Source organism: Brassica oleracea, chromosome C3 (assembly GCF_000695525.1).
Source record: "Brassica oleracea var. oleracea cultivar TO1000 chromosome C3, BOL, whole genome shotgun sequence".
Classification (NCBI taxonomy): domain Eukaryota; kingdom Viridiplantae; phylum Streptophyta; class Magnoliopsida; order Brassicales; family Brassicaceae; genus Brassica; species Brassica oleracea.
This window is the reverse complement of record NC_027750.1, coordinates 3330326-3347002: the sequence shown is the minus strand read 5'-3', so window position 1 is coordinate 3347002 and position 16677 is coordinate 3330326. Positions and strand designations below refer to the sequence as shown.

At 39.9% G+C, this 16677-nt stretch overlaps 4 protein-coding genes across 4 annotated transcripts; 2 read left to right on the top strand and 2 right to left on the bottom strand.

Moving 5' to 3' along the window:
• Positions 1-1048: 1048 nt before the first annotated feature.
• LOC106329669 lies at positions 1049-1628 on the top strand. Its single transcript, XM_013768346.1, has 2 exons — positions 1049-1108; positions 1193-1628. Exons 1-2 carry the CDS (start codon positions 1049-1051, stop codon positions 1487-1489), a joined length of 357 nt encoding a protein of 118 aa, XP_013623800.1. The 3' UTR covers positions 1490-1628.
• A 1303-nt stretch (positions 1629-2931) lies between these two features.
• Positions 2932-3917, top strand: LOC106335785 (30S ribosomal protein S13, chloroplastic). Its single transcript, XM_013774398.1, has 3 exons — positions 2932-3152; positions 3256-3480; positions 3624-3917. The coding sequence occupies exons 1-3, from the start codon at positions 3036-3038 to the stop codon at positions 3789-3791; spliced, it is 510 nt and encodes a 169-aa protein (XP_013629852.1). The 5' UTR covers positions 2932-3035; the 3' UTR covers positions 3792-3917.
• Positions 3918-4056: 139 nt separating this feature from the next.
• LOC106335783 (probable carboxylesterase 16) lies at positions 4057-6430 on the bottom strand. The gene is made up of 2 exons (XM_013774397.1): positions 5342-6430; positions 4057-4717 (listed from the first exon to the last, which is right to left on the bottom strand). The coding sequence occupies exons 1-2, from the start codon at positions 6103-6105 to the stop codon at positions 4177-4179; spliced, it is 1305 nt and encodes a 434-aa protein (XP_013629851.1). The 5' UTR covers positions 6106-6430; the 3' UTR covers positions 4057-4176.
• Positions 6431-7232: 802 nt separating this feature from the next.
• LOC106332898 (COP9 signalosome complex subunit 3-like) lies at positions 7233-9270 on the bottom strand. Its single transcript, XM_013771390.1, is given in 10 exon segments — positions 7233-7468; positions 7551-7623; positions 7741-7862; positions 7961-8036; positions 8038-8090; positions 8188-8277; positions 8453-8518; positions 8717-8806; positions 8896-8953; positions 9034-9270. Coding segments are annotated over 9 exon segments (696 nt in total). The 5' UTR covers positions 8950-8953; positions 9034-9270; the 3' UTR covers positions 7233-7396.
• Between the last annotated feature and the right edge of the window lie 7407 nt (positions 9271-16677).

Here is a 16677-nt window from a genome sequence, read left to right as displayed (position 1 = left end):
AGACATTAATATTAAAAATATACTATGTATGTTAATATCATTTAAATTTAATTACATATCCTATCAAATTTTTTTTAAAAAATTGTTTGTATTAATAAAATTGATTTATACGTTCGCACCAATTTTATTATATATGTAATAGTTACTGACTTTTAATTATTTAATATATATTTATTATTTCATAATATGTAAGAACATATAATACATAAAATAATTTATATATATAATTTTTATTCCGCGCAAGGTGCGGATCTTAATCTAATCTAGTATAGAGTATTAAATACGCGAGGGACCGTTGGCTAAAAAGTATACAAGAGATGGGTCAGAAAAGTATTAATACGAGGGACCAAAGTCAAAAAGTCATCAACTTTAAGCCCACTAATAAACAAATTTACGTTTGTAGCCCATTAGTTCCAACCTAATCCCATATCTTCATTAACTTGTTTGCTATCAAACTTGTTGCCGGAACTTGGAAATTGGTGAAAATGTAATCAAAGCCATGAAACTGAACCAAACCAATATTATATATTGGCTGCAACTGGATTGTAAATTTGTCGGGTAAAAGCTTTTGGAATGGCTTATTCTATATTCTTTTTTATCATTCCATTAATTCTACAAAATACAAAAAAACATTCAATATACACTTTTTTTACAATTTTAAATCTATTTTAAAAAATTACCAAAAGAAAATCTATGAAAAAATGAATAGAATGAATCTTTTCCATTTCATGTGGTTTTATCCATTTTTATTCCATCAAGTCCATTTTATACCACACCACTAGCCAAAAAAAGCTGACCGGCCTCATAGAATGTGCATTACCGCAATTGCTATTTGGTAGCAGTTTAACAAAACCGGTTGAGCTAGAATCGATCCCTAATCAATCCGAAACTATTTGGTTTAGTCAAGACAGGTTCCTCGTTATATGACGAACAAGTAAAATACCTGTTCCAGAACATGAACCAACATATTTCATATAAATGGATGCCACTAACAAATTCAGACACATCACCACGTTCACCTCTTTGTCCTTTCATTTTTTTTAAAAAAATGTCTAAGCGATTAACATGTAATGATAATGACTTAATGATCAATTTGACACCAAGACTCGTTCTTACGCGCTGACTTTTAAATATACTAACCATTTTTTTACAACCATTCACTCTCTATAAATTGAGTCCCCTTTCTTGATAGATCCCACAGATAGCAAAGAAAGTCACCACAGAACAAGAAGAAGAAAAAGGAGAAAGAAGAATTCAAATGGCAGCAAGAAGTTCTTTGATCCGCTTTGCCTTCGTCTGCATTGTCTTGGCCGTATTGGTCATGAGTGCCGAGTCACACGCCGGGCACCACCATGGTCCAGCTATGGCTCCGATGCCACATGCTCATACTCCGGCTCCAGGTGCTCCGGCTCCAAGTGCTGCCACTTTCTCCGCCTATCCTCAGCTCATTGCAACCGCGTTGGTCGGTGCCTTGTCTTTCGTCCTCTAAGATGTGTTTCCAATCTTCTTCCGAGTGTTTGCTCTTCTGAGTTGTTAATTACTTTTATATTTTAATGTCATCCTTGTTTTTTGTTTGTTCATTAACCAAAAAAAGACTGTGATGTTCTGTGTCTATTACAATAAATCCTATATCTGTTAAAAACATTTCTCGTCTTATGTTTTATCATATTCATCTCATTTAAACCAGATCTTCTTCTGACCAATGCATTATAACTGATCGTCCAGGCATGCTTTGTTTCATAATTTTTACTGAAGACGTTTAAGCATGTTACCCTTGGACTTTTTAAATGCCTTTAATTAATTCTATAGCCTTGCACAAATTTAAAAGTATTAAGGAGTCTATAAATATCTAAATTAAAGATTAATTTAATGAAATGCAAGCCTTAAGTTGCAATAATGGGAATGACTCAACAAATTAAAGGTTGCTTTCAAATGTTTTTGTGAGTATATGTTTGTGATAAAACTTAAAAGTGCATTTCAGACATTGGTTTTGTAAGCAATGAGTATCCCTATTTCAGCTACTATAATAAGCTTTTTATATAGTTTCACGGATATTGTCTCCAAGCATCACGAAACGAGATAAAGAGAAAAAACACTAGAATGCTGAATTTGCAGCCGAAATTATAAGTACAAACTCCACTGAATCAAATGAGCAAAATGAATAAAAGCTAGACAACTTGGAATTCAGTAGAACAACATGTAACGTTAACGACCATCTCAATAGTATACAAGACTCATTCTTCTCCGCTGACTTTGCAGCTACCCACTTACCATTAGTATACAATCTCTTTATCTCCGACTCTTTCTCGCCATTTTTGATTGATGTTGTGGCCTTAGCTCACTCAAAAGACATGGATAATTGAATAAATAATGAAAGTAATTAGGCCTCAACAAAGTAAAGGGTGTGTATTCATGCCTGTTTTTTCTTTCTAGGTAGACTTTGTGTTAGTCCACTAACCATTCTTTTATACATTCAATCTCTCTATCTCTGACTCTTTCTCTCTGATTTAACTAAGACCATGATTATCGCATAAGCGATCCTTAGGTTTTTTTTTTTTCTTAAAAAATAAAAATAAAATTAAAAATGAACCAATTGCGGATCGTCACGTGTCGGTGGGATCCGCAAACATTGTCAAAACCCCCCAATTACCAATCTTTATTTGATGTTTGTTGGTAGCTGTTTTTAAAAATTTTGTGGGACACATGCGTCAGTAAATCCCACATTTTGTTAAAAAACTCTCTAAAGATCTTGGGACGCTGATGCTCTAATATTGTAGCCTCCTTCCCCCTCGTTTAAAAACACAGAGAGATAATTGAATAAATATTGAAATCGAGGACTGAAAAAGAAAATATTCGTGAATAAAAAAAAATATATAAAAAGGGGATTAAATCATTCCAGACCTTTCGATACTATAATGGGCCAGCCCCAATAAGTATTTATTTTGACTCGACGTTTGCCTTATCCGTTCAGCTCATCGTCATCTTCTTCCTCGCCTCTGAAGTTTCAAAAATCCAAAGGAAGAGGATAGAGAACAATGGCGCAGATGGTTGCGATGCCCGTAGCGCACTCGCTCTCCCTCATTTGTAACTGGACAAAACCCAATCCTCTCACTCGCAACACTCTTGCCCTTCCAGCTTCAAACGCTCCCAATGTAATCATTTCTCAAAAGACTCTCTCTTTCTCTCTCTCTCGCGCGTATGATTGTTGTGATTGAGAAGTTCTCAACTTTTATTTCTTGTTTGTCGAAATTGCAGAAGCAGAGCTTAAGCATCAGGTGTGCTCGTGTAGGAGGTGTGGAGATTCCGAGTAACAAGAGGATTGAGTACTCTCTTCAGTACATTCATGGGATTGGTCGAACCAGAGCTCGCCAGATCCTCGTTGATCTTCAGATGGAGAACAAGATTACTAAAGACATGGCTGAGGAAGAGCTCATCGTTCTTCGTGATGAAGTCTCCAAGTATATGATCGAGGGTGATCTGGTACATTCACTCTTTTCCTCCTAAAGATTTGTTTTTTTTTTAATATGTTCATAATAAATGGTTTGTCTCTTATCATCTCTTTAGAGATTGGGGAAGAAGTTTAGACTTAACTGTTAGATTGTTTTTACTTTGTGTTTGTGCAGAGGAGGTTCAATGCTCTTGCTATCAAGAGGTTGAAGGAGATACAGTGTTACCGTGGGGTAAGGCACATCCAAGGGCTGCCATGTCGTGGACAGAGAACCAAGAACAACTGCAGGACTCTTAAAGGCAAGAAAATTGCCATTGCTGGCAAGAAGAAGGTTTCCAAGTAACCATCTTCTTGTTCTGTAATACTCTTTTTTCACTTTGTCTAGTTTCTCTGTTTAAAATGTGATTTGTAATCCCTGAAACTTGGTTCAAATTGAGCCCTTTCCAGATTATCTTTATCTTAAGTTCCAGATTCTAGTATTTCTAATATCAAAGATGATGAGGAGCTGATATTGATATCAAATCAAGAACAAACCTGAATGTCTGATTGTACCAAAAATGGTTTATTCAGAATACGTACATATGACTACATCATAGAACACCCCCAAGAAATAAAAAAATTGATGACATTTTGCAAAATCTTAAGTCGTCCGTAATCCTATTCACAAAATCTTTCTACATACAAAAAAAGGAAGAGAATGAATGATAATAATAACATGGTAAAAATCCTCAGTAAGAGAACTCATGTCCTCGGAGAGAAATATATTTCTTGACCCATATAGCAATATCTTCGGCGCAAGCCTGCGCCTGAGGAGTCTTGAGAAGCATATCAAGCGTTGCAAACTCATGGACCGCGTCTTTGTATTCTAAAACTGGTGAATCTACGTTTACCTTCCTAAGCTCCTCTGCGTAAGCAATGGCTCGATCTCTCATCCAGTCGTGTTCAGCCACTACCGTGAGAGTTGGAGGCATTAGTTTCAGAGGCGGTCCGCTGCGGTTATGGGCAAGTGGGTTTGCTGCCGGGTGGTCAAAGTCGAACTCTTTCTCTGGTAAGAAGAGTTTCCAGGCGAGGACGGAGACGGGCTTATCGTAGAAGTAGGAGTTTGCCAGCTTTATTTCGGATTGTGTTGGGTTGTTTCCGATGAAAAATGGGTACATTAGAACCTGTGCAACGACTTTAACGGGATCTAGAAGTTTCCCAGCTTCCACTGCTTTCCGTGCTACATAGTCTGCTATGTTCCCACCACAGCTCACCCCAAGAAGAACACATCTGTGTTAAGAGTAAAAAAATGCAACATGCTGAGAAACACAAATTGCAAAGCTAGATAAGGGTATCTAACTAGTTCTCCTTAAAATTTTGTTCATAGTTAATCCTAGATCAACTTGGAACTATTCTAAACATCTCATCTGCCGTAACTGGTCTAAATTCCATAAATCAATTTCTGCAAACAAATATCAATATTGCCGAAACAATCTAAACCAAAGCGTGTTCTAAGTTCAGTAACACATCAAAGCCCAAATATTTAAAGTGGACGTTATCTAAAACCTTGAGAGCAACTCACTCTATGGTCCATTACAGCTTTACTTTAGCTGTCTCTAGCTAATATCTCTTAAATTTTTTATACTTTGTTTGTCTTATGCAAACACAAACTTGTGAAAACGAAAGATACACAGCAACACATCTGTTTCAAAACCATAAGGAGAGAAACAGCTCTTGATGTGAGATTGCAACCAACGGAAGATCGGCTTATCTAAGTCCATCTAACCAGCTCTACGCAGAACCGTGAATTTGTTCCTACTTCTCCACAGATAATCTCAAAAACTATTCTAAAGATCTAATTTTGCTAAATGTGTCTAAATTCCAGAAATCAATATTGCTGTAACGATCACAAACCTGGAAGGATCGGCGTGAGCAGCGAGCCAAGGCTCAACCATAGAAGCACCAAAAGCATCAACAATATGCCCCTGAACATTCACTTTCTTCAACTCAACGCCATTCACACGTCTATTATTATTCCCCAAAGACTTACAACAATCAGCCAAGTTAGCCTGCTTCCCAAGCCAATGCAGCACCTTAACACCATCCTCAAACGCCGCAGGATACCTATTCTCGGGAGCAAGCCTATACCCAACCGCCAACACAATCACATCGCACACTTTCGCGATCCTCCGGCAAAAGAAGTCGTTCGCCGCCGAGTCCGAACCCCCGCTCACCCACCCTCCGCCGTGAAACTGCAGCATCACCGGCAGTTTCCGCGAGCTCCTCTTCGGAGACGGCGCGTACCCTCTGTAAGGCTCCAGGTTCTCGCTTCCGTAGCTGTTCCTCCGAGGCTCCGGCGCCGCCGGAGAGGAGGAGTGGTTGAGAGGAGGGGTGAGGCTGTGTCTCCGATCGGATCTGGGCTCGGTCGGGGAGAGGGCCGATTCGGGGAGGAAGATGCGGACCGTGAGCGAGGTCATCGGATCGATGTGGATGTCTTTGGTCGCGACCCCGTCGGCGAAGGAAGGGTTCGCGGCCGCGACGGATTCGTCGGATCGGGTCGAGACGCCGAAGGAGTCGGGTGGGGCATGATCGGGTGAGATCGAGATGAGGCTCTGGAGACGGTGTTTGAGGAGGAGCTTGAAGAAGACGCTGTAGAGTTTCACAGCTACGCTTGGCATTGAAATTGAAATTGAAGTTTATGGAGGTCTCGCTTAGGGCTCCTCCAAGTTGAAATTGAACGGAGACTGAGATCGAATTTGTTGGAAAGATTCAAAATTGATGAACCCAGTTTCTGGGTTCTGTGATTAATTTACAGAGAATATAAAATGATGATGACGACGAGGAAGAAGATAGATAGAGAGAGATGATTGTGGAGGAAGTGTCGTTGCCTATTGGTAGGAGAGGAGAAAGTTATCACCTGCAACGCGTTTACCGTAAGTTAGAAAGTTCTGTCTCGCTTTTTTGAGTTCTGTACGTTCTAGATACGTACATTTGCTTAAAAGTTTTTTTTTTCTTTGCGTATATATGTATCTTTTGTTGTTCGCCGATTATGTAAATTTATGGAATGAGATTCCAAACTATTAATCATAGAGACTGGCATTTCATTATGTTTCAATCAATCATGGACTTACTTGGCATAAAGACAGCTCTAGAAATTAATTATTTTATTATAATATCCATTACTAGCCTAGCCCATCTTGGTTATATTCATTTTTTTAGCTGAAATCTTTTGTTTTTGTTAATCAAAAGTTAAACGTAAATTTGGGAATGTAACAAAGAATGCTACCCTGAATGAGTCTTTGAATAATTGTCTGACCATCTTGCTTGAGTAATTTTACTCAATGTTCAAATGAAACTCTTGCCTAAAAATAATTACGGGAAAAGAAAGAAAACCTTGAAAAATTCCAAGAACTTTGGTCGCTCCTGGCGAACTTGACCCTGCGTTAAAAATCAAAGACTCTAGAAAGAAATGAGCAAGACATACTGAATATTAAACTCCCACTAATTGCCATTCAAAATAAAGAGTTTTGACACTAATTTCCAATACTAGACTCGGTCGGGAAGGACCAGTGTGCAATAGCGACCCGACATACAAAAATGATTAAGAAAATGGCGCGACGGGAGAGCCTTTTAATTTCTGGGTAATGGGTAATGGGCCGTACACTAACCCAAACCCAAATCACAATGGGACGACAACCTATCAGATTTACCCAAAACGACAAGCTGTTCAAAACTTTATACAGCAGAAAGGATCCTCTCCGGAAAATCAATAATGCAGTTTAGCAAAAGAGATAACTAGTCGCATTTTAAGTAATGACAAAGATTAGCGGCGGTTCAAATGTTCTCTACTTGTTGGCCATTGTGAGAAAAAAATAATATTAAACTTCATAACCAACACAGAAGAACAAAGAAACGTTGTCCAGATTCACAACTACGGTTCTCTCTGAGCCAAGTTTAGTTCCTTCAGGTTTACATGGAGAACTTCTGAGGGACAGTATCAAAATCGTCTCCAAAGTCATACCTTTGTCTTTCCCTTCCAACCTGAGATAAAGTCTCCAACGTTTTAGTCTGAGAAACTTAGCTTCCAGGACCAAGCAATCTATAAAACATGGCATTAAGTTACCTTTCCCAAGTATAAAGGATCACATGACAAGCTCTCATCCATGGCTATGAGGTTCTTCGACACCCCAATAGTTCTGAAAATCATATAACATAAAGCTCATTTAATGCTATTACTCTATTCAGGCCAAACAATTGATTTCTCTATCAATTTGATTCCATGTGACAGTAAACTACTAGGTTTGTAGACAGACCTTTGAATGACAGAATCCATGATCTCTATCATCTCACTGGTTTTGTACTGCTCAGGGTCCTCTAAGAATCTGACCATTCCATCTTTCTGGTTGATAAGGGCATGTATCTGACCATCCTGGATCTGCAAGTTTGGAAAGAAAACATCACATTGTCACATAACAGATACAGTAACAAAGCTAGCTTCAAAAAATCAAGTGTGGGACACAAAAGATACAGTACCATTTCCGCCTCCTTAGCATTAGCAAGTTGGACCATGTTGGCTATATCTTGAAGCGACAAGGTCCAGTACTTCTGAGTTCCGCTTGTAAAGAGATGAAACTGCTTGCTTAACTAATCCAAGGTTCTTGTCCTGAAAAATGGAGTGAATGAAGCTCGATCAATGCAAGTTATATGGTGAATGAAGATTTAATATCAAAACTACAGTGAGACTGTAGGGGAGATTTTACCTTTTCAAAATCTGAGCTGTTGGCCACAACCACTGCCTCTAGTTCACTGATCTTCCCGTCGTTGTAACGCATACCCACATCAATGTAAGGCTGAGAAAAGAGTGAATGATAAAATTATAAGCTTATATATAGATTTATCTAGTATATGGGTACAAAGCAGCTGAATAAACTGGTCTGAACTGAAAAGAACTCAGCATATGGGCAAAATGAAGACATCACAACGTAGACAAATGATAAATGTACAACTGATACGGTTCAAACTTACTGTAGACCAGGTTTTGAAGCTATTCTTAGCTGTTGTAGAAGCGCACTTGGGGGGACTGATGCTAAACTGCACAAGTCAAAATAACACAATATAATTAAAAACATCATAAGATAAACCAATTCTTGAAGAGAAAATCAGAAACAGGTTATAACTAGTGAAACCAACATTAGCCAAAACATCACATGGATCAGGCTCATGTAATATGCTAGCTATCACGACAGAAAACTAGATAAACAAAAAACCGAAACATGAACGCAGCCTTACCTGTCCAGAGTGAATGAGAGTCACCAGTATATACTTTTTGTACGCCTCGAGAGCTATGGCGTTGACAACATGCATTGGAGCAGTGACAACCTGAGAAAAAGCACTTGGATCAAGTTTAAAACAAAAGCAAAAGTCCATGATGGCTTAAAACATGTGAAAAAGTAAACAGAATGGCTTACATTGTAAAGAAGCTCCAATGCTTTCTGGAATCTCTTCAACCCAATGCATATCATTCCCCTGACAAAAGTGCATAGTAGACTATAAGTTACTTCTGGTATACTAACATAGGGGTCAAGAACGAGAATCTCTAGGCTTAACCATAATAGCAATGGAGATAAAAATCTCTAGGCTGGTAAACCTCCAAGATATCATCATCACTAAGAACGGAGAAACCAGCTTTAGAGCACTTCGCCAGCAAACACAGCTGAAGACAATCCGGATGCAACGCAGTCAAACGTTTGGTGGAGACCTGAACCTTATGAACAGCTGCCAACAGTGGCGCCACTCCACGTAACGGATTCTCTGAGCTCCAAAGCTTTGTCTTTGAATCTCTTACAAAGAGAAACAAGTGCAAGAAGAATCAAAATAAGAACATCTTACCATCATCATCATAACACTAAAGATAACAACACAGAGAGAGAGAGGACGAGATTACATTTCTTTTTTTTTTTTTGGTTGCTAAATTGTAAATGTCTGACCCAGATCCAAGCGCAATCGGTGACTAAAGGTAGATCCAGGCCTCCCGAAGCTTACCTCGACTAATCAGACATCGTTCATGCTCCAGAGAGACCAAAGACGCCTTTTGGTTTCAGTTTGTTTCGACGGAGAGACCCATCGAACCCAGACATACGAACAAGGAGGAGGAGGCGGCGCGCTTAAAACGGAGACGAGACTCCAGCGGCCACCGCGAGAAGGAGCTTGGCGGCGGCTTTGTGGGAGAGACTCGAGATTACATTTCTCGCTCGCTAAACGAATTTGCACAGCATCGCAAGCGTTGATGAACCGAGCGATTAACAGAACTACATCACAAGCTTTCTCCTTTAACCGTAATCTAATCGACCGGTATGAAAAATCTTTTTAACTGAATGATTTGATTAAAAAATTAATTAATATTTTTATATCATATAAAGTCTTAATTTTAAGTTTAAGCGGAAGCTGGGGAATCTCCGGGCGTTCAAACCTCCGGCATATACTCCGGAAGGACAAAGCTTGGTGAGGAGGATCTCGAAGAATACAGGTTTGCAGATCGAATCGTACACTCTGATTTTGTTTTTATAAAACAGCTTTTTTGAAACCACAGTCTGAAGAAAAGTTGTTTGTTATTACAGTTTTTTTTATTTTCTTACAAACTGGAAACTAAGAAACAGAGAACAAAACTAAGAAACAGAGAGCAAAACTAAGAAGCAGAACCGACTCGAACCACACTCTGATTTGGTTGTTTGTTATTCACTTTTAGTCACGGTTTCGGCGAGTACGTGATCTTCATCATCGGATCCTTGACGTTGTAGGAGAGACAGGGAAACTTGTAGATTCGTGCGAAGGAGATGAACGGTGGTGGTTTTGTAAGATTGAATGGGTTTTTCTTTCTTGGAAAAAGCATGGGTACGTCGCCGGAGGGAGGGAGGAGAGCACGGCGGGGCGGGAGGCCAGCGTGGCGGCACCGGAGGGGTCTGGGGGAGGGCGAGGCGGAGAGGGAGAGGGAGAGGGCAAATCGCCATGTCTTTGTTCGTCTGAAGAAGAAGGAGTGACATACATGCATGAGTTTTGTTTTCCTACTCTCCAAGTCATGGTATTTTACTTATTTGCCCTCTTCCACGTCACCGACACCTCACGTGCTCTTGTTTGGAGGATGTCGCTGAATCAAAAAGGTTTACTCCTGCAAAAAGCTGCTTTTTGCTTTTCTTCTTCTTCCTCTACGCTTCACTGCAAAAACCGACCTCAGAAACTCGTCGAAGCTTTCCTTAATGGCGCTCTCTCAGGTACTCGAAACGAAACCCTAATCCCCGCTCTCTCTCTTCCAATTGCCGAAAATTGAACTTCTATTTCTCTGATTCCATTGAAACGAGACCTAAAGGAAGACAATTCATCCCCCAGGATAACCTTATCCGAAGGTCCAAACACCATCGGACGCGGCAACGTTTCAATCACCGATAAGCGTCTCAGCCGCAAACACATCACCATCACAACTTCCACCTCCGGCTCAGCCTCCTTATTATAGAACTTAAGAACTCAAATATAAGAGACACTCTTTCTTATTAATCACTTCAATGCTTTAGAAAATTAGCTCAAAACTAAAGCTCAATCACAATTCACTTGACAAAGCCATTGCTCGACTTTGTCTATTTATATATATCTATAAGTAAATCCTATTCCTAGTAGTAAAACACACGCACACGTTATTGATCCTTATCTCTAAGAATCCAAATCAATCTAGGAATAGATTTACTTGTTGCTCAAGTCTTCAAGCTAACTCCAACATTCCCCCCTTTAAGCTTGAACTCACTCACATCTTCAATGCCAATAAGACTCCTCATCTCCTTGAACTTGATCCTACCAAGTGACTTGGTTAGTATGTCTGCTCTTTGTTCATTGCCGGGCACATGCTCCACTTCAACTTGTTCGTTCTCTACACACTCTCGTATGAAGTGAAACCTCCTATGTATATGTTTACTTCGACCATGAAATACAGGGTTTTTAGTAAGTGCAATTGCAGACTTATTATCGACCCGTATTGTAATCTTTACACAAGCCTCTCCGACCACCTCACTGAGTAACTCTTGTAGCCAAATAGCTTGCTTAGCAGCCTCTGTAGCAGCCATGAACTCAGCCTCACATGATGACAAGGCTACAATCTCTTGTTTCTGTGAACACCATGTGACTGGAGCTTCATCAAGATAGAAAACGTGGCCGGTAGTGCTTTTTCCATCATCATCGTCAACATTGTGTGAGGCGTCACTGTATCCTATCAACTCACGTCGTGTTGATCGCTTGAAGTGAAGTCCAAGCGAGGTTGTACCACGCAGGTAGCGTAACACTTGTTTCAATGCAGCTCCATGAACTTCCTTGGGCTCTTGCATGTATCTGCTGAGTACTCCTACGCTATAGGAGAGATCGGGACGTGTGTGTAGAAGGTAGCGAAGGCATCCAATGCTTCTACGGTAGTCTCGCTCGTTGATGTTTGTTTCTTGTGTTGCTTTGGAGAGCTTTACGTTTATATCCATAGGTGTATGTACAAGATTGCAAGTACCCATACCAGTTTCCTCAAGAATCTTACATGCATATCGATCTTGTACCAACGTAATTCCTTCTTTGTGTTGATGAACCTCGATGCCTAAGTAGTACGTTAGCCTTCCCAAATCGCTCATCTCGAATGTACTAGCCATCTCTCGTTTAAACAAAGCTATAGACTGCAGGTTAGAACCAGTCACCAAAAGATCATCAACATACACACATACAAGAAGATATCCGACTTTGTCCTCTCTTCGATACAAAGAGGGTTCCTTCGTGCATCGTTGAAAGCTGAATCCTCTGAGAATTTGGTTGAGTTTAACACTCCAAGCTCTAGGAGCTTGCTTCAAGCCGTAAAGAGCTTTTCTTAATTTATAAACTTTTCCTTCCTTCCCTTTGACTTCGAACCCTTCAGGTTGAGTCACATAGACTTCTTCCTTTAGTTCTCCATGTAAGAACGCAGTTTTAACATCGAGGTGATGTATTTCCCAGCCTTTTGACGCAGCAAGCGCAATAACCAACCTGATTGTCTCAACTCGTGCTACTGGTGCGAAAACTTCATCGTAATCAATCCCATGCTTTTGAACATATCCCTTAGCTACCAGTCTTGCTTTGTATTTGTTGACACTCCCATCAGCATTCCTTTTTACTTTAAACACCCACTTTAAGCCTATTGGTTTAAAACCCTTTGGCAAGTCCACGAGCATCCATGTATTATTACTTTCGATAGAGGATATCTCCTCTTTACATGCATCAACCCACACTTTCAGTTCCTTTGCTTCATCGAAATCCCACGGTTCATTATTGATCACCATCAACAGTTTTTCACACTCTATATCTGCAAGTAGAACATAATCCTCAAGGTAAGATGGCTTTGAAGTTACTCTTGTTGATTTTCGAACGGCCATTGGTTCATCATGTTCTTCTCTGTCTTCTTCATTATTTTCATAATTATTTGTATCATTCTCAGTCTCAGCATTACTATCTTCCTCAAGATCACCTATATCAAGCGTAAAGGGTTCTGAATTCTCGACAAAACTCTCATTGCTCCAGTCCCATTCCTTGTCTTCGTTAAATATCACATCACGGCTTACTACTATCTTCTTAAGAGAAGGGTCGAGTAGCCTATAAGCTTTGGTACCGGATTCTGTTCCTAGATGTACTAGTATTCTTGAGCGATCATCAAGCTTTTTCCTTCCTGCAGCCTCAGTTCTCGCGTAACAAACACAGCCAAATATTCTGAGATGTTGAAGATTCGGTTTCTTCCCACGCAAGCATTCGTATGGCGTCATTCCTTCCAGTGATCTTGTCCCAATCCGATTGATCAAATAGGTAGCGTGTCTAGTTGCTTCTCCCCACAAGACATTGGGAACATTTCTATGCTTCAAAATACTTCTCGTCATCTCCAACAAAGTTCGGTTTCGACGCTCAACTACCCCGTTCTGTTGTGGAGAATATGGGGCTGTCAAGTGTCGATTGATTCCGTGCTTTTCACAGAAGCTAGCAAAGTCGTGTGATGTGAACTCACCTCCCCTGTCTGTTCTGAACGTTTTCAGTACCATCTTTGTTTCTTGTTCTGCAACTGTCCGAAAGCGCTTGAATTTGTCAAGTGCTTCGCTTTTCTTTTCTAGCAACACAGTCCACATGTACCGTGAATAATCATCAATCAACACAAATACATAGCGTTTCTGTCCTGGTGTTGACGGTGTAATGGGTCCACAGAGATCTCCGTGGACTAATTCGAGAGGACAAGATGCTCTGTACGTGGTTGACTGTGGGAAGGACTGCCTCACCTGCTTGCCTCGCAAGCAGGATACACATGTTTCTTTGGTGACTGCAATCTCCGGCATTCCAATAACCAGTTGCTTGTTTATCATAACCTTCATTGTATCTGTGTTGACGTGACCCAAACGAGCGTGCCATCTCGACGACTCACTACCGAGTGATATCTGTAGGCATTGAATATCAGCCTGCAAGACTACCTTATATAGCCTATTCTTTGCACGTGTGGTCTGGATCATTAGGTGTCCTGTTTTATCAAACAACATTAGCTGATTATCCTTCATCTTTACTTCACAGCCAACCTCTGTTGCTTGACCTAAACTTATGATATTGCTTCTTAGCTTCGGAATATAGTAGACATTGTTAAGTATTTTCTTTTCTCCTCCATCAAGTAGGAACAGAATTGATCCTTTTCCTCGAATGTCTACTAGTGAATCATCCCCAAAACGAACCTTTCCTGTGATGTCTTGGTCAATCTCTTTAAAGAACGCTTGATTCCCACACATATGATTGCTCGCTCCATTGTCCAGATACCATAGATTGCTCATATCCTGCTTGTTCTCAAATAAGCTAGGGTTTACCTTTTGTTCGTTAAGATAAACTACCTCTTGCATCATTAGTTCATCGGCCTCCTGTGTATTATCCTCCTTCTTCTCCACGGTTTCCTGTATCTTCAGCAGTCTATCGGGACAGTCCACAGCATAGTGTCCCTGTTTGTCACAACGAAAACATGTAATGTGAGCCGTGCTTCTCTCAGAGTTTTGTCTGTACGCTTCTCTCTGGTTTTGATACGAGCCATAGCCATATCTTCCTCTCCCACGTCCTCTCCAGTTTGATCGTCCACCTCGCCCTCGACCTCTACCTCCATTAAAATTTTCTGTCTGCGACTCTGTATTAGCATACATTAATTTTCCTGGATCATCTTGTTCTTCTTCCTCATCTTCGCATATTCTTTCTTCGTACGCTTTGAGTCTGCCAACAATATCCTCGAAGCTAGTTGAATTTAAGTCCAAGACTTGCTCGAGTGAGGCTACCATATGAATGTATTTCTTTCTTGGCAAACTCTTGAGAAATTTCTTTACAAGCTTCGGTTCCTCTATGATTTCACCAAGAGAAGCGGATTTAGCCGAGATCTCGGATAGCTTGCCTACGAAGTAATCGATTGTGTCAGCTTCCTTCATCTTCAATCTATCGAATTCCGCCATTAATGTTTGCAATCGAGCTTCTCTAACTCTCTCTGCTCCAACGTGTCGAGCCTTAATGGCGTCCCAGACTGCCTTAGCATCCTCCAGATCGCCTACCTGCAATGTCAACGCTTCTGGTATCGATTGGAACATTAAGGCAATTGCCATGTTGTTCTTTTCTTCATGTTTGCTGCCAGGTTCAATGGTTTCCCAGACTTTATTGACCTTGAGTGCGACTTTCATTCTCATAGCCCATACGGTGTAGTTGGAGGAGTTTAACATCGGGAATTTTATGGAAGAGGGTTTGGTTTCCTTGATAGTCATATCGATTGTATCTTTGTCATCCGCCATTGTTCTTACTTGATAAGAACGGTTTTGTTCTCAGGTTCGTAGATGGCTCTGATACCAAATATAGAACTTAAGAACTCAAATATAAGAGACACTCTTTCTTATTAATCACTTCAATGCTTTAGAAAATTAGCTCAAAACTAAAGCTCAATCACAATTCACTTGACAAAGCCATTGCTCGACTTTGTCTATTTATATATATCTATAAGTAAATCCTATTCCTAGTAGTAAAACACACGCACACGTTATTGATCCTTATCTCTAAGAATCCAAATCAATCTAGGAATAGATTTACTTGTTGCTCAAGTCTTCAAGCTAACTCCAACACTTATCCGTGGTATATAATAAAACCACAAACCCTAAACTTTTTTTAATAGCCAATTAGCTTCTTCGTAAATCAAAGTTTGTATCTTTCTCTATTGGGTAGGAAGGAACGAACCCTGTGGGTTGTTAGGTCTTCCGGAGAGAGGAAGAAAGTTAACCCTCGTGGAGAGGTCTCATTAGCTAATGATGATCTTATTGAATTGATCCCTGGTCATCAGCTAGTGTTGCCAGGAAGCCATGAAAGATCTGCTAAGAAAGCTCGGAAGGTTACTTACTTACTTGGCCTCACTAAAGAATGGATCTTTATTTTTTAATTGTAGGCTTTGTTTGATGTGATGAAATTGGTTCTAGGAAGGAGATGACAGTGATGATGTGGAGGCAATTCCAAGTTACCTTCAACGTTTCGGCTTTTGAGTGTTAACGGATTTATTGCCTGATTGGGCTAGCACCTCTTGTGTTTCCATTAATGATGTCATTGAGGTTAGTCTTACAGTAGTTTGATTGTTTTGTTCAGAGGAAGAAGAAGAGAGAGAGAGAGAGAGATGATTGTGGAGGAAGTGTCGCTTTTTGAGTTCTGTACGTTCTAGATACGTACATTTGCTTAAAAGTTTTTTTCTTAGCGTTTTATATGTTGTTCACTGATTATGTAAAATTATGGAATGAGATTCCACACTATTAATCATAGAGACTCGCACCATTTCATTATGTTTCAATCATGGACTTATTTGGCATAAAGAGAGCTCTAGAAATTAATTTATCTTATTATAAAATCCATTACTAGCCCATCTTGGTTATATTCATTTTTGAAGCTGAAATCTTTTGTTTTTGTTAATCAAAAGTTAACGTAAATTTGGGAATGTAACAAAGGATACTACCCTGAATTAGTTTTTGAATAATTGTCTGACCATCTTGCTCAAGGAGTTAAATGGTTGATAATTTTATTCAATATTCAAATGAAACTCCTGCCAAAAAAAATTACGAGAAAAGAAAAGAAAAGAAAGAAAACCTGAGAACATCAGGTGGCCTAGCGGCAGTACTGAATGTTTCTCACACACGACTACTCGAGGTCGCCAGTTCGATACTCGGGGGTAGCGG

Coding starts and splice junctions, on each gene's coding strand:
- LOC106329669 (XM_013768346.1), top strand. CDS start 1,049: ATGTCTAAGCGATTAACATGTAATGATAATGACTTAATGATCAATTTG. Junction 1,109..1,192: donor TCAATTTGACACCAAGACTC/GTTCTTACGCGC, acceptor CTTTCTTGATAG/ATCCCACAGATAGCAAAGAA.
- LOC106335785 (XM_013774398.1), top strand. CDS start 3,036: ATGGCGCAGATGGTTGCGATGCCCGTAGCGCACTCGCTCTCCCTCATT. Junction 3,153..3,255: donor CAGCTTCAAACGCTCCCAAT/GTAATCATTTCT, acceptor TCGAAATTGCAG/AAGCAGAGCTTAAGCATCAG. Junction 3,481..3,623: donor ATATGATCGAGGGTGATCTG/GTACATTCACTC, acceptor GTGTTTGTGCAG/AGGAGGTTCAATGCTCTTGC.
- LOC106335783 (XM_013774397.1), bottom strand. CDS start 6,105: ATGCCAAGCGTAGCTGTGAAACTCTACAGCGTCTTCTTCAAGCTCCTC. Junction 4,718..5,341: donor GCTCACGCCGATCCTTCCAG/GTTTGTGATCGT, acceptor CTCTTAACACAG/ATGTGTTCTTCTTGGGGTGA.